This window comes from Heloderma suspectum, chromosome 4, assembly GCF_057233095.1.
Source record: "Heloderma suspectum isolate Gila_16-S chromosome 4, 16-S_ref, whole genome shotgun sequence".
Classification (NCBI taxonomy): domain Eukaryota; kingdom Metazoa; phylum Chordata; class Lepidosauria; order Squamata; family Helodermatidae; genus Heloderma; species Heloderma suspectum.
The window spans coordinates 184,381,925-184,396,965 of record NC_139461.1 but is presented as its reverse complement, the minus strand read 5'-3'; the positions used below and the strand labels follow the sequence as shown (position 1 = coordinate 184,396,965).

The 15,041-nt window shown below is 45.0% G+C and overlaps 1 protein-coding gene across 1 annotated transcript in view; it reads left to right on the top strand.

The window, feature by feature from the left end:
* Positions 1-14,303: 14,303 nt before the first annotated feature.
* KCNT2 (potassium sodium-activated channel subfamily T member 2) overlaps positions 14,304-15,041 on the top strand; it is a 337,774-nt gene continuing 337,036 nt past the window's right edge. The window contains exon 1 of the mRNA XM_084851494.1: positions 14,304-14,708. Within this exon, the coding sequence (XP_084707620.1) occupies positions 14,614-14,708 (95 nt within the window). The 5' untranslated portion in view covers positions 14,304-14,613. The remainder of the gene's footprint in view (positions 14,709-15,041) is intronic.

Here is a 15,041-nt window from a genome sequence, read left to right as displayed (position 1 = left end):
CAGAAACTTAATATACTCTAGATGAGCCCTGCAAACTTCACCTTGCAGGCAAATCCTGTTCTGGTTTGCTGACTATTCTAATGATTGAACAGCACAGCTGCTGAGCTAAAAACACACAGTATCAATTTCATTTTATATATTTTGCTGACAGAAAGCTAATAAATGCAAGACAATTGCAGAGATAAAAGGTTCCATGGTTGTAGTTAAGAGAACATAGAGCAAACAAAAATTAACATTTAGAACACGAGATGAAACCATGAGATAAAGCTTACCCATTACAGTTTTCAGCTAGTAAAAGGTGAACCCTTCCTGGAAGCAACCCCACCCTTCTCATTTCATGTCTTATTAAACATTTACCCCAAATGCCTAGTTTTCTTACATTGTCCATAACAATCACTGGTTGGTCCCTACACTTCTTGTGTCTCTGGCTGTCCCTGGTTGTTCATGCCTCCTCCCCCACATCACTTGTTCATCCCCATCTCCTAGTAACCATTCTACATTCTACCCAAAACCTCAGCATCATTTGTTCTATATTCTTGTACTTTTGTCCTCACACAGCCCCTGTCTCGGTGCTGTCCTGAGTTCCTCTCTTGTTACATTCCAAGCCATTCTGCATGTATGCTAACCTAAGACAGTGTGGTGTAGTGGTCAGAGTGCTGGAGATCTGGGTTACAGTCCCCACTTGCTGTGAAGCTCCCTGGGTGACTTTGGGCCAGGCACCGACTCTCAGCCCAACCCACCTCACAGGATAGTTGTGAGTGTGACTGTGAGGATAAAATTGAAAGAAAATGTAAGCCACCTTTGGTTCCTTGCAAGAGCAAAATGTTGGGATATAAATGTTGTTGTAACAATAGCTGCAGGCATACATTCCCTCTGACTATGCCCATGTCATCTCTGTGCCACCACCTCAAACAATATACACGTATGTGAAGCCTATGCATAGGCACAGCTTCTACATCTCCTTAAATCCCCAAATGTCCCCCCTCTCGCATAGACACGAGAATGAATGATCGTGTCTTAGAAACATTATGTTTCTTGATAAATGATAGATTAAAGGGTAATAATAACCAATATTCATATGTTTCTTTTGCATGTTAGGGGAATAGGAATACAGGAGAGTTCACCTGGATGTTTGTAAGGCCCAAGATGCTTCCAAAGCTTATATAATGTGTATTTAAAGCTAATCATAGGAAGAAGCACACTTAACATCTGCTCTGGTCCACCATCTCAGCAGTGCCTGCAGCTCTGTCTGCATTTTCTCACTTGTTCCTCTGCCCGAAAGATACTTCTGCTCCTTCTGGAAACAGGAAAGACATTCAGGCTGTGGTCTGGACCACAGCACTTCCTTTTATGCAATGGCATGGCTCTTGTAGACCTCTTTCCAAGATGACTTGAGTAGAACTTCTGATACTGTCCCCCATTTTAGATCCAGCTTGGCAAAGACCAAATTTAGATCTTATACTGATTAGTCCACATTTCTTTTATCCATGCCCATCATTTACCAATACCTCCTGACTCTTATTTTAATGACTTTTTTGTGGGCATGTCTTATAGTTTTCCAAAATTCTTAATGATTTCCCAGGGTTTTCCCAGTAACACAGTAATAGTTTTGGTAATATGAAAGTTGTAGAGCATATGTATGCTCAGCAAATACAGTGGTGAGAAAACGTTTGTGAGGCCTGATGATAATTACAGAAATTCCATAGTTTTACGATGACAGCCTTCGTGAATCAAGCTCAGTCCATTTTGAAATACCCAATAGTGCTTATATAAACCAAAAACCAATTATGTGCCTTGTGAAATAAAATGATGTATAAATTAGGCAAACAATGAGTACTTAAGAGTCAGGGCATGTGCAAAAAGTGAACCCCTGGTTGCATCAGCTCAATTAAAGGGAATAATTAGAATCAGATGTTTAAGTAATTCAGGGGTGAGTTTGGGAGGCCCCACCCTATAAAAGGATCAGAAACTTCGTGGGTTTGGTCTTCACCACATGGTTGTGTGGAAACACATCATGCCACGATCAAAATATATCTTTGAGGACCTGAGAAAAGCAGTTATTGCTGCTCATCAGTCTAGAAAGGGTTACAAAACCATTTGTAAGGATTCGGGGCTCCATCAATCCACTGTCAGATAGTCTACACATGGAGAAGGTTCAAGACCACAGTCACTCTACCAAGAGCGGTCATCCTACCAAAATCTCCCCAAGAACAAACCAGTGCATCATCCAGGAATTCAAAACGAATGCCAGAGTAACATCCAAGGATCTGCAGGCCACTCTCACCTTGGCTAATGTGAGTGTTCATGACTCAATGATCAGAAAAAGCCTGAGAAAGAATGGTGTTCATGGGAGGATAGCAAGGAGGAAACCACTGCTCTCCACAAAGAACACTGCTGCCCATCTGGAGTTCATCATTGCATAGATGATCCCCAAGATTTCTGGAACAATGTTATCTGGATAGACAAGTCAAAGGTAGAACTTTTAGCCCTCAGTAACAACAACAACAACAAAAAAATGTTTGGCAAAAAACAAACACTGAATTCAGACAGAAGAACCTCATCCCAATCATAAAGTATGGTGATGGGAATGTGATGGTTTGGGTCTCCTTTGCTGCCTCAGAACCTGGATGGCTTCAGTGTATCAGAAGATTCTAGAGGGGAATGTCAGGCCATCCATCTGTGAGCTGAACCTGAACCGAAAGTGGGTCATGAAACATGACAATGATCCTAAACATACATGCAGATCTACAATGGCTGCAGAAGAAAAAAAAAATCCATGTTTTAAAATGGCCTAGTCAAAGTCCGGACCTAAGCCCCCTCAAAATGTTGTGGCAGGATTTGAAGCGAGCTGTTCATGCAAGGACACCATCAAATGTGACTGAGTTGAAGCAGTTCTACAAGGAAGAACAGGGATGTCGCAGGCGCCTGTTTCAGTCCGCAAATCTGCTGGATCGCCTGCGCCTGCTGAGCCATCCCCCCTGCTCACTGGCCACCGGACCACCCTCCCGCTCTTGGTAAGCAGCCTGCTACTTACCCAGGCCTGTTTGTCTCTGTCCCAATCACCATGTTTTTAAAAGACATGGCGATCGGCATAGACTTATATGCAACATAGCGCTGTGAAACTAGAGTCTATGGGTGGTTCACAGCACAAAAAGCAACTGAGACAAACAGGCCTGGGTAAGTAGCGGGCTGCTTACTGAGTGTGGAGGGGGGCTCGAGGGCAGCGAGTGGGGGCAGGGGCTGGGCATGTGGCCAGAGAACCCAGACGGGAGGGTGCTCATCCATCCCTAAGGAGGAATGGGCCAAACTTCCTCAAAACTGATGTGAGAGACTGACCAACAGTTACAGGAAATGCTGACTTTATGTCATCATTGCTCAAGGGGGTGACACCAGGTAATGAATCTTAAGGTTCATATACATTTTCACACATGGATATTGAATGTTGAATCAGTTGCGGATAAATAAATGTTGAAAAATCATCATGTTTGTGTATCATTTGCTTAATCAGGTTATCTGTTGTTCTTTATCTAGGAATATGGGGTTAGATTAAGATATAATAACATTTTTGGTTGGACATATGTGACAATTCTAAGGGGTTCACAAACCATTTTTTTGCCACTGTAATTATGACAGAATCGATCTTGCACATGAATTTTCTGTCAGGAGACACCGGCACTAGAAGTGGGAACTGGGGATGGATAGATCTGTCAATCTCAAACTGAAATATCGTTGTGCCATGTGGGGGATGAGAGAACTTTGGCTTACCCTAGGCTGATCTGGGCATAAGGCCCTTGCAAACAAAGTGTTTAACCATGGCTATCTCCTGCATAAAACATGAGTGCAAAACTGAACACCCTTAGACACAATTCTTATTAAATAAAATGTTTTATTCTAGAGAAGCAGCAGAAAAGGTTAGCAGGAAGTGTAGCAAAATGAAAGCTTACTCAGAGAGCAATCCTATGGACCCTAGATGGCATCTGAGGGGCCACAGGATGCTGGGGATTTCCCCCTCCAAGGTTGTAGACAATGCTGTCCTCAGAGGGGGAAATCCCCTGGGAAATCAAAGAGGGGATTTCCCCCACCCTGCTCCACCAGATCCACAAGACTCTCAGCTCTTTCCCCCAGCCACAGCAAGTAAGTAAGCCCATCTAGAGGAAACAGGAGGACAGAGAGGCTTGTCAAGGCTCTTGCCAACAGATCTGTCAATCTCAATCTTGCTGAGATTGTCAGGTTTTTAAAGCCAAGCTCATTCCATCCCGTTTCTGCATACACTTGTGGAAAAGAAATCTGTATGGAAATTTGTATGATGTTCAGTGAGCACTTCCCCACATGTACACATTTTGTGTTTATTTTTAAAAGTACTTTATGTTGCTATCATGTAGATTTTTTTGCACTTTTCTAAAATATATGCATACCGTCTGCACTTTCCCTAATGTTCATATTTTGTTCTGCACATTTTCCCAAGACAAGCTGCACCACCAAATGCAGATTCCAGTACACGACTCTGTCTTGGCTCCCTTACAGGCTCAGGAGTTGCAAATTGTATAAATCTGTAAACAAACAAACAAACAAACAAACAAACAAAAACCCTTAACTGAATGAATTTATCACACGTCTGTACTGGGAAGCTTTAGCTTTGCGTACAGCTGTGCTGCTCCATATGGGAAGTAACTAGAACTGCACTTTGGAGCATTTTCGGGCATACGATAGCACTATTCCCAGATTCTGGTCTGTGTTGGACCCCTCTAGACAGGAAGGAGTATAAAAGGCTTCAAGGCCAGCCCAAGACATTTTGCTGCCTCGTTGCTCCTGCCACCCAAATACGTGGTATCCAAGGCTGGTCAAGTTATTTTGGCACCCAAGGCAAAACTATTCTATAAGTGCCTCCCCATCCCTCTGGCAGTAAAAAGACAATAGTGATAAATAACATTTATCCATTTGCCACCCTTTCATGATGCCCCAAATCAGCTGTCTGAGGCAGCTGCCTCTCTCTGCCTGAAGGTAGGGTCAGCCTGTGTGGGCTGGGATTCTAACAGCAAACCTAGTCTTCCTGGCTCTGGCGTGTTTCATTGTGTTATTGGTCTGGCTCCCGTGGCACAATCCCTGGCTCTCCTCCGATAACTGCATATAACTCGCTCTTGACAGTTTCTATCAGCTATTTCTTTGAAACAAGAGCAAGATATGTTCCCCAATCAAAAGTGGGAACCAAGGCTATCGTAAACATCTAGCACACCACAGAAAATGTTTGCTAATCGTTTTTTCATGCCCTAGATAGAATGATGCTGCATTCAGCAATTAAATTACAGAACTATCTGTTTCAGATACTTGGATAGCACAAGCAGCTTGCTACTACAGCGGGCCAAATAAAATGCTTCTCTTAGCACTATTGGTAACAAAGCAAAATAGCAATAAGACAAAATGCTGAACAAGCAATATAAAGAAGTGTTTGAACAGCAACTTAAGGACAGCTACTTATCAACCAACAACACAAACCATGGTAAACTTTACATATGAGCCAGCACATGCCAGTTTGAAAGACAGAGGGGGGATCTTCACAACAATGAAATGAGAAGTGCATTATAGTATTATCTGGATTTTCATGGAGTCAGCTTTGATCGGTCAGGGACACATGAAGCAAGAAAAGCCAAGTGTACTGTACCTTTAAAATCCAGTTTCCACAGCTCACACAGCACTTGAAAGGAGTTACTTCTGGGTTGGGTGGGGAAAATGAACATCATAAACCAGGCAGGAGCTGCTCAACCAATGAGAGAGGCTTGTTTCCCACTCATGTTCAGGTTTCCCCTACTACTATATTATTATGATTTATGAATTTAGAGTAACTACTATTTCACAATTCTCTAGAGACAACCCAGTTATCGAGTACAGCATCAGAATGAGAGCATCTCACCACCCCAATTTTGCCCCATTCCAGCAAACTGTCATGGAGTAATTGCTCTCACCCCATTTTTTCCCTATGTGTGCACTTTGCTTGAAGAAGCCAAAATCCCCAATTCTCAAGTGCAGCATTTGAAGGCTCTGCTTGAGAGCATCCTCCCGCAATTTTGCCCCATTCCAGCAAACTGTCATGGAGTTGTTCCTCTCCCCACCTTTTCTCCAATGTGAGCACTTTGAAGAAGCCAAAATCCCCAGTTCTTGAGTGCAGCATCTGAAGGCTCCCCCTGAGAGCATCCTCCCCCCAATTTTGCCCCAATCCAGCAAATTGTTGTAGAGTTAGAGCTTCCACCCCCCCCCCACCTGCCCTTCTCCTTCTCTGGGTACTTGCTCTCTGCTCAAAATTATAGGCTCCCAGGTTCCTGAGACCTTGCCAGATTGCCGCTCCAATAAAGCTCTTATGCATCAGAGAAGTGAGTTTACACAATATTGGGGAAGAGAAGTAATGCAAACATCAGAGAAGAGCATAATCACTGAGGCAAATCACTCCCACTGGCGAAATGGGAGTGCAGGGCAAGTGTGAAGGCTCAAAAGCGCACTGAAGGGCTTTGATGTGCTGGAAAGGCAGGTGAGTTACTTTAGTTACATACATTACAGCGGCCACGGCTGGGTGAAAGACACACCCCTGGGAACGCCCTGATCATACTGAATTTAAAGAAGAGGGATGGGCACACAGCAGATGAACCCCAGCGGAGCTGAATTAAAGAAAAACAACAGTGTAAAAGTACTCTGCAAAAATGCGGTTTCCCCACAGGTAAACTCTGGGGTGGCTGCAGAGTGGCCACAATGTCATGTGTTGCTAACGACTTTACACCACAGCAGCATTGGAGAAAACCTCCCATGTAGACAGGCCCACAGAGATATACAAAATCAGAAACTTAATCCTTTGGAAAGAATCCACTTCTGAAAACCTGAAGCAAGCACCTGCTTTGACAGAACTATCCCAATTATGTTGTGAGGGCATGTTGAAGGACCAGAGGTGATCCTCCTGGGTGCCTGCAGTTGTACACCTTGACACTGAGGTACCTTGCTTCCTTATGCTGGAATAGGCAATCGTTCAATAAACTGATAGCCTCCCTTGAGGAAAACTAGATGGATGGGACTGTGTCTCAAATTTATCATACAGGTTGCATAATTTGAATAAGATGCCAAAGACCCACACATCTTGTTGATGTAAGAAAATGATCTTTCCTCTATTTTTTCTTTAGTATGTGTAAAATTCTAGGCATATTTGCAATAGAGTAAAACAATCAGTGTAAGATTATGCAGTGCTTTAACCTGCTGGCAAGTCCATATTTCAATGCTATTTTTAATTAATCAGTGAAACAGAAAAACCCTCAATTCAGACTCTTAAAATTGGCCACTCTGAAATAGCCATGCACCATGGGAGGAACCAGAGAACTTTGGCTTCCCCCAGGCTGATCTGGGCATAAGACCCTTGACAACAAACTGTTTAACCAAGGCCATCTCTTGCATAAAACATGAGTGCAAAACTGAATACCCTTAGACACAATTCTTATTAAATAAAATATTTTATTCTAGAGAAGCAGCAAAAAAGATTAGCAGGAAGAATAGCTAGGGATGTATGGCTGTGTAAAATATGCTCCATCTGTGTTTCACAGATTGTCAGGCACTGGATGCTGTTGTTGTCATGTGGAAAGAAAAATATGCAAATGTCTAAGAGGTTTCGTAACAATTTACATAATTTACCTTAGTATGTAACATTTAGTGTATTGTCCCCCATTCCATTCCACTTTTCCTCAGCAGAAACTTGCGTATTTTCCTATGAATAAATATGCATAAATTTTGGGAAAGTAACCCCCCCCCCCACAAAACATCCCAAAGTCCATAGATTCTGCACGGCCTGAGGAGGTCGCTCTGCAGGGGATTCTGAAGGTCAGATTCTTAGAAATCCGAGCTCATTTTAGTCCATCTTAAATTTCTCCAGCATCCCTAAGTATAACAAAATGAAGCATATACTTAGTATATGGACCCTAGAGGGCATCTGAGCGGCCATAGTGTGCTGGAGATCTCTCCCACAAAGATCATAGACAAAGCTCTGACAAAGCTGTCAGAGAGGGAAATCAAAGAGGAGATCCCCACCACCACCCCTGTCTCCACCCTCCCCCCACCCCCAGCTGCCATGAAAAGCTCCATGGTGGCTTCCTCTGCCAAGCTCAGTGTTTTGACAGTGGGAGGGAAGGAAATGGCTATGTTGGGATGGGCAAGTGGGTAGGGAGGGATCCGCAAGTCTCTCACCAAATCTTCCTGCCCACAAGGCAGGTGTGCTCAACGGGGTCAGAGACCCATCTACCTAAAACTGCACACACAGAGGACAGAGAGGCTCTTCATGGCTCTTGTCGGCAGGCTTAGCATGGATGGAGGACTCTGAGATCAGAGACCTCCATCTAATGAGTGTCAGTCTTGCAGGACTGCACTCTAAGGCTGCAATCCTGTACACGTGTGCCTGGACATTAGTACCATTGAACCCAATGGGGCTTATTTCTGAGTTAACATATATAGGATACATTTCTTTTTTGGATCGCGTGGTTGTAATCAGCCAGCAAAGTTTAGAATACATAGTCACTAGAGTTCTTTGTTCAAGATATTTCTGGGTCCAAAATGGCATTGAATGCATGGTCTCTGTGATGCTCTCCCCCCCCCAAATCCTGAATTGCTCCGGACAGACCCATGCATCTCTTTGTGGGCATCACATAGAATCCAAAACAGTCTTAGATAGATATATATTTTAACCAATTTGCCTCTTTCAAAATATAACATGTCCCACCTTCAAACACAAATCAGTCCTTCATGCTTCCAGGATACCAAGCCAATTAGAAGCAATTAATGACATCATGCATCTGAGCAGAAGGGCAAACTAGATGTTACAGTGACATGACAGATATGTTAGAATGCAGATTGTGGCACCACATTCCTATAAAAGTGTGTGGGGGGAGGGGGAGATGGTTGAGAAGGATTTATAGCACATTGCAGGGAGTACATTGGGCTTTGCTGTGCTTTTCCTCTTGAAACCATTTCTCACAAGAAGAAGGGTTCAGCATACATACACCTCTCTTGCCTGGCCATATCTATAATTTAAATGTTATGTAAGACCAAGTACCATATAGAGAACAAGGAGAGGGAGACAGGCAGGTGAAGGCACTTGTCACACACTTGTTCCTGGATTGGTTCAGAGCTGATCGTTCTTTTTCGCTTTTCCTCCCATGTTCTGAGGAACAAAATATTTTCCTCGTGTTGTGGGAGTTTCTGTTGTTTTTGTGCGTTCAAGTTCAGTATTTTAAAATTCTACTTTTCAACCTATGTTCTTATCTCAGTTTTCTCCTGAATCCAATTGTAAAGCATTAGGGACTTTGCTCAAAATGTGGGATATAATAAAAATAATCCCCCCTCCCACATACATTCTATAGTGATTTGGTGTTGATGCATCTCACACCCTTGTCCACCACAGACTGTCATGTCTTCTTTGCCCTTTAGTAACCACACCTCTGTAAGGCAAATTGGGAATCCTGTGATGGGTAGGCAGATTGGACAAAGTATTTTATTTAAAATGTTCATAAGCTGGCTTTCTTAAAAAAATATTCACACTGGTGTACAATAACCAAGAGATCAATAATGAAATGATAAAAATAACAGAACAATTGAGATCTTCTTCAAAATAAAAACATAGAAGTAGAAAGGAAAGGTTCCTCCAGTGCAAGCACCGAGTCATTGCTGACTTCTAGAGGGATGCCGCTTTCGCTGGCGTTTTCATGGCAGACTATAGCAGGGTGGTTTGCCATTGCCTTCCCCAGTCATCATGACTACCTTTCCCCCAGCAAGCTGGGTACTCATTTTACTGACCACGGAAGGATGGAAGGCTGAGTCAACCTGAGCCAGCTACCTGGGACCCAGCTTCCGCTGGGATCAAAGTCAGGTCGTGGGGAGACTTTCGAGGGGATAATTTAAACAAAACCTAAGAACTGTTACAAAGATCTTTTTAACTGGACTCCTGAATGATGAGGAAGTTAATGCCTCCATTATTTGCCAGGGAAGGGCATTCCACAAATGGGTGGCCACCACTTTGAAGGCTCTCTCCCCAGATACCACCCATCTTGATTTCACCAGGTAGGGACACCTGAATATTAAAATTTGGGCAGGTCCATACAGGAGAAGAGAGTTCTTTGAAAGCCCTATCCCAAGCCATGTAGGCCTAAAAAGCAAAGAACAGCACTTTGACTTAAGTCAGTAAGCATACTAAAAGCAAATGGAAATATTTTATGATTGGAGTGATGCAGTCAGATGGTCCCAGTCACAGGTCTGGCTGCCAGTTGGTTGTTCTGAATTACATGAATTATCTGTGTTGTTTTCAAGAGTAGCTCCACATATAAAGCATTACAATAAACTAATATGGATGTTACAAAAGGATGGGTAGCTGTTGCAAGCCTTTCTCTTTCTGGGTGGGGCCACAGCTGGTAAACCTGCCTAAGATGGTACAATATGTTTTGTGCCTCAGCTCCATTTGAGCCTCCAAAGTAAAGACCAGGTCCAAGAGTACCCTCAAATAACAGCCTGGTCCACAAGAGGAGTGCATCCAGACTACGGTTGGTGAGATGCATCAACCATTAACAGCAGCTCTGTCCTATTTGGACTAAGCTCACAGGGTCTTGCCAGGGAAAAGGAGTGACAAGGCATTCTTTGTGCTTGGCAGACCGGATTTCTAGAAGGAAAGGAGGCATACACACCTAGCTAGTAGCTCTGACTGCTTTGCTAAATCCCATTATGGAGTGTGAGCACTATAAAATGACAGCAGCCTTGCAAAGCAGGCCAGGATCACAACACCACCCAAATGCCAAGTAGCCGTGGCATGGCTCCTTCTCCTAGGAGTAATCCATAACTATAGTATCACCTTACTAAGTCCATTCAGTCTCCTCCCTCAGTTAATCGCAGAGCAAGAACTCCGGGGAATAGCTTCAAGAAGATTGCATTCATCCAAAGTTGGCTTTACTACACTAATCCTGTAAAAAGTTATAACATCATACTGATGCTTCATGAAAGCCAGTCCCTTGTCTCCCGCGTATACTTGGATTCAAAATATTGTTGTTCAGTCGTTAAGTCGTGTCTGATGCTTCGTGACCCCAAGGACCATAGCATGCCAGGCCTTCCTGTTCTCCGCTCTCTTCCGGAGCATGCTCAAGTTCATATTCATTGCATCGGTGATGCTATCTAGCCATCTCATCCTCTGCCGTCCCCTTCTCCTTTTGCCTTCAGTCTTTCCCAGCATCAGGGTCTTTTCCAGTGACTTTTCTCTTCGCATTAGGTGGCCAAAATATTTGAGCTTCAGCTTCAGTATCTGTCCTTCCAATGAGCAGTCAGGGTTGATTTCCTTTAGGATTGACTGATTGGACCTCCTTGCAGTCCAGGGGACTCGTAAGAGTCTTCTCCAGCACCACCACAGTTCGAAAGCATCAATTCTCTGGCGCTCAGCCTTCCTTATAGTCCAGCTCTCACAGCCATACGTTGCTACTGGGAAAACCATAGCCTTGATTATACGAACTTTTGTCGGCAAGGTGATGTCTCTGCTTCTGACTATGCTGTCTAGGTTTGCCATAGCTTTCCTCCCAAGGTGCAAGCATCTTTTAATTTCATGGCTACAGTCACCGTCTGTGGTGATCTTGGAGCACAAGAAAATAAAATATGTCACTGCTTCCATTTCTTCCCCTTCTATATGCCGGGAAGTGATGTGGCCAGATGCCATGATCTTAGTTTTTTTAATGTTGAGTTTCAAACCAGCTTTTGCACTCTCCACTTTCACCCTCAACAAGGGGCTGTTTAGATCCTCTTCGCTTTCTGCCATAAGGGTGGTATCATCTGTGTATCTGAGATTGTTGATTATTCTCCCGGCAATCTTAATTCTGACCTGTGCTTCATCCAACCCGGCGTTTCTCATGATGTACTCTGCATATAAGTTAAATAAGCAGGGCGACAATATACAGCCTTGTCGTACTCCTTTCCCAATTTTGAACCAATTGGTTGTTCCATGTCCGGTTCTTACTGTTGCTTCCTGACCCTCATACAGGTTTCTCAGGAGACAGGTAAGGTGGTCTGGTACTCCCATCTCTTTCAGAATTTGCCAGACTTTGTTGTGATCCACACAATCAAAGGCTTTAGCACAGTCAATGAAGCAGAAATAGACGTTTTTCTGGAATTCTCTTGCTTTCTCCAAGATCCAGCAAATATTGGTGATTTGATCTCTAGTTCCTCTGCCTCTTCGAAACCCAGCTTGTACTTCCGGTAGTTCTCAGTTCACATACTGCTGAAGCCTAGCTTGTAGGATTTTGAGCATCACCTTGCTGGCATGTGAAATGAGCGCAATTGTACGGTAGTTTGAACACTCTTTGGCATTGCCCTTCTTTGGGACTGGAATATAAACTGACCTTTTTCAGTGTTGTGGCCACTGCTGAGTGTTGCAAATTTGTTGGCATATTGAATGCAGCACTTTAACAGCATCATCTTTTAGGATTTTAAATAGCTCAGCTGGAATACTGTCATCTCCGCTAGCTTTGTTGTTAGTGATGCTTCCTAAGGCCCACTTGACTTCACTCTCGAGGATGTCCGGCTCAAGTTCAGTGAGCGCACTATCATGGCTATCAGGGACATTAAGATCTTTCCTGTATAGTTCTTCTGTGTATTCTTTCCACCTCTTCTTAATCTCATCTGCTTCTGTTAGGTCCTTGCCTTCTTTGTCGTTTATCATGCCTGTCTTTGCACAAAACGTTCCCTTGAGATCTCTGATTTTCTTGAAGAGATCCCTAGTCTTTCCCATTCTATTGTTTTCCTCGATTTCTTTGCATTGTTCATTTAAGAAGGCCTTCTTGTCTCTCCTTGCTATTCTCTGGAAATCTGCATTCAGTTGGATATATCTTCCCCTTTCTTCCTTGCTTTTCGCTTCTCTTCTTTCCTCAGCTACTTGTAAAGCCTCTATTCCTCACCTCCACTGTCTATTCATAAGGGATATGATTGAGGTCATACCTGACTGGTTTAGTGGTTTTCCCTACATTCTTCAATTTAAGCCGAAATTTTGCAATAAGAAGCTCATGATCTGAGCCACAGTCAGCTCCAGGTCTTGTTTTTACTGACTGTATAGAGCTTCTCCTTCTTTGGCTGCAAAGGACATAATCAATCTGATTTCGATATTGACCATCTGGTTATGTCCATGTGTAGAGTCGCCTATTGTGCTGTTGGAAAAGAGTGTTTGCTATCATCCGCGTGTTCTCTTGGCAAAACTCTATTAACCTTTGTCCTGCTTCATTTTGTACACCAAGGCCATGCCTGCCTGTTATCCCGGTGATTTCTTGACTTCCTTCTTTAGCATTCCAATCCCCTATGATGAAGAGGACATCTTTTTTTGGTGTTAGTTCTAGAAGGTGTTGTAGGTCTTCATAGAACCAATCAACCTCAGCTTCTTCGGCCTCAGTGGTTGGGGCACAGACTTGAATTACTGTGACGTTGAATGGTTTGCCTTGGATTGAAAATATAGATGAACTCAAAACTTTTGTTCACAGAATAGCAGGGCACAGAACACAGGGGAATAATCTCATGAAGCAATAAAATGCTGCTGTGTGATATAGGAGTACACAGAAAACTTAAACTGCAAGCAAACGTTGCAACATAATGGATTTTGTAGGAATGAAAAGAACCATGGTTATTAGGGACTAGCGGCATAGAAGGGCAATATAATTTCTCTTCCAAGAGCAGCTTCTAATATATTTGTAAGACCTGCCTTTCAGGGTATTTGTCCTCAACTGTCCAGACAGAACTCAGGGGAGCAAGTGAGCGGATGAGGTGCCAGCTCCTTCCATGGCCAGCTTTACCACCCTGGGAGAGCCAGGGTGGAGTAGGGAACGGGCAGAGGAGACTGCTCACACTTTCAGCCCAGGCACCAGGCACCCTCTCCCCTGCGGCACCTAGAGGACGAACGAGAGAGGAGGTAAGAGCAGCTGCTGCTTTCCCCTGCTTGCACGCGTGAAGCGTGCGTGACCCGCTAGCGGGTCACGCACAGGACAAGGCTGGCTGCCGTCCTCAGAAAGCCAGCCTTACGCGCCGCTCTCCGCCCCCCGCGTTTGCTCCTACGCGCGCGCCCTCCTGTCCCCTCCCCTCATTCTGCCCCGACCGGAGCCCTTTCTATTGCCCTCACACTAACGAGGGGGGGGACGCTATTGGCTGGCAAGGCGGGGTTCCCGGGCACGTCACCTTCTCGTGCTCCTGACGGCCGGCCTTGATTGGCTGAGCTGTCAGCGGCAGCTCCAAACGGCATTTGCATGGATGGGAAGGAAGGGAGCGCGGAGCCCTTTGTTGTCGATCCCGGCAGGCGGAGGGAGCCGCCGCCGCCGCCGCGCGTGCAGCCGGAGGCGCTGCCCCGTTGGTGGCGGGGCGCGCGCGGCCTCCCGCTCTGCCTCCTCTTGCGAGGAAGGGGGGACAACTTTCCCAGCAGGTGCAGCGGGGTTGCGGGCTCACCTCTGGCAAGAGCTGGCGAGCATCTCCCTCCTCCTCCTCCTCCTCCTCCTCAGCACGAGACGCGTCGCTGCTTTTGCCGCCGTCTCGTCTGCTCGCGATTGCCGCTGCTTGTGAGGAGTGCTCCCGCTTCCCCTCTCGCCCGGCAGGATGGTGGACCTGGAGAGCGAAGTCCCTCCGCTTCCTCCCAGGTACAGGTTCCGGGATTTGCTGCTGGGAGATCAGGGATGGCAGAACGATGACAGGTGAGTAGGCGAGGTGAAGCTCTTGTGCTTTGGAGCCCCAGCAAGGGGGAGGGAGGTGGAAGGAGGCCGCCCTCGCGGGGGTGTCAGCTGCGAGAGATTCCTAGAAACAAGGGGGAAGCCGTGGTTGCCTCCTGTGACAACCGCGGTTCCTGGACGACAGAACATATGTGTAACTGACACATCCCCTGCAAGCACGGCTCTAAAGATGCACGACCGTAGTTATTCCTAACAGTGGAATAGCTTGAGAGCTGCCTCGTAGATCGGAGTATTCTGTCTGTGCGTGCACGGACTGTCGTATTTCCTGTGCGTGTGCATGCTGTTTTTGCATTACTA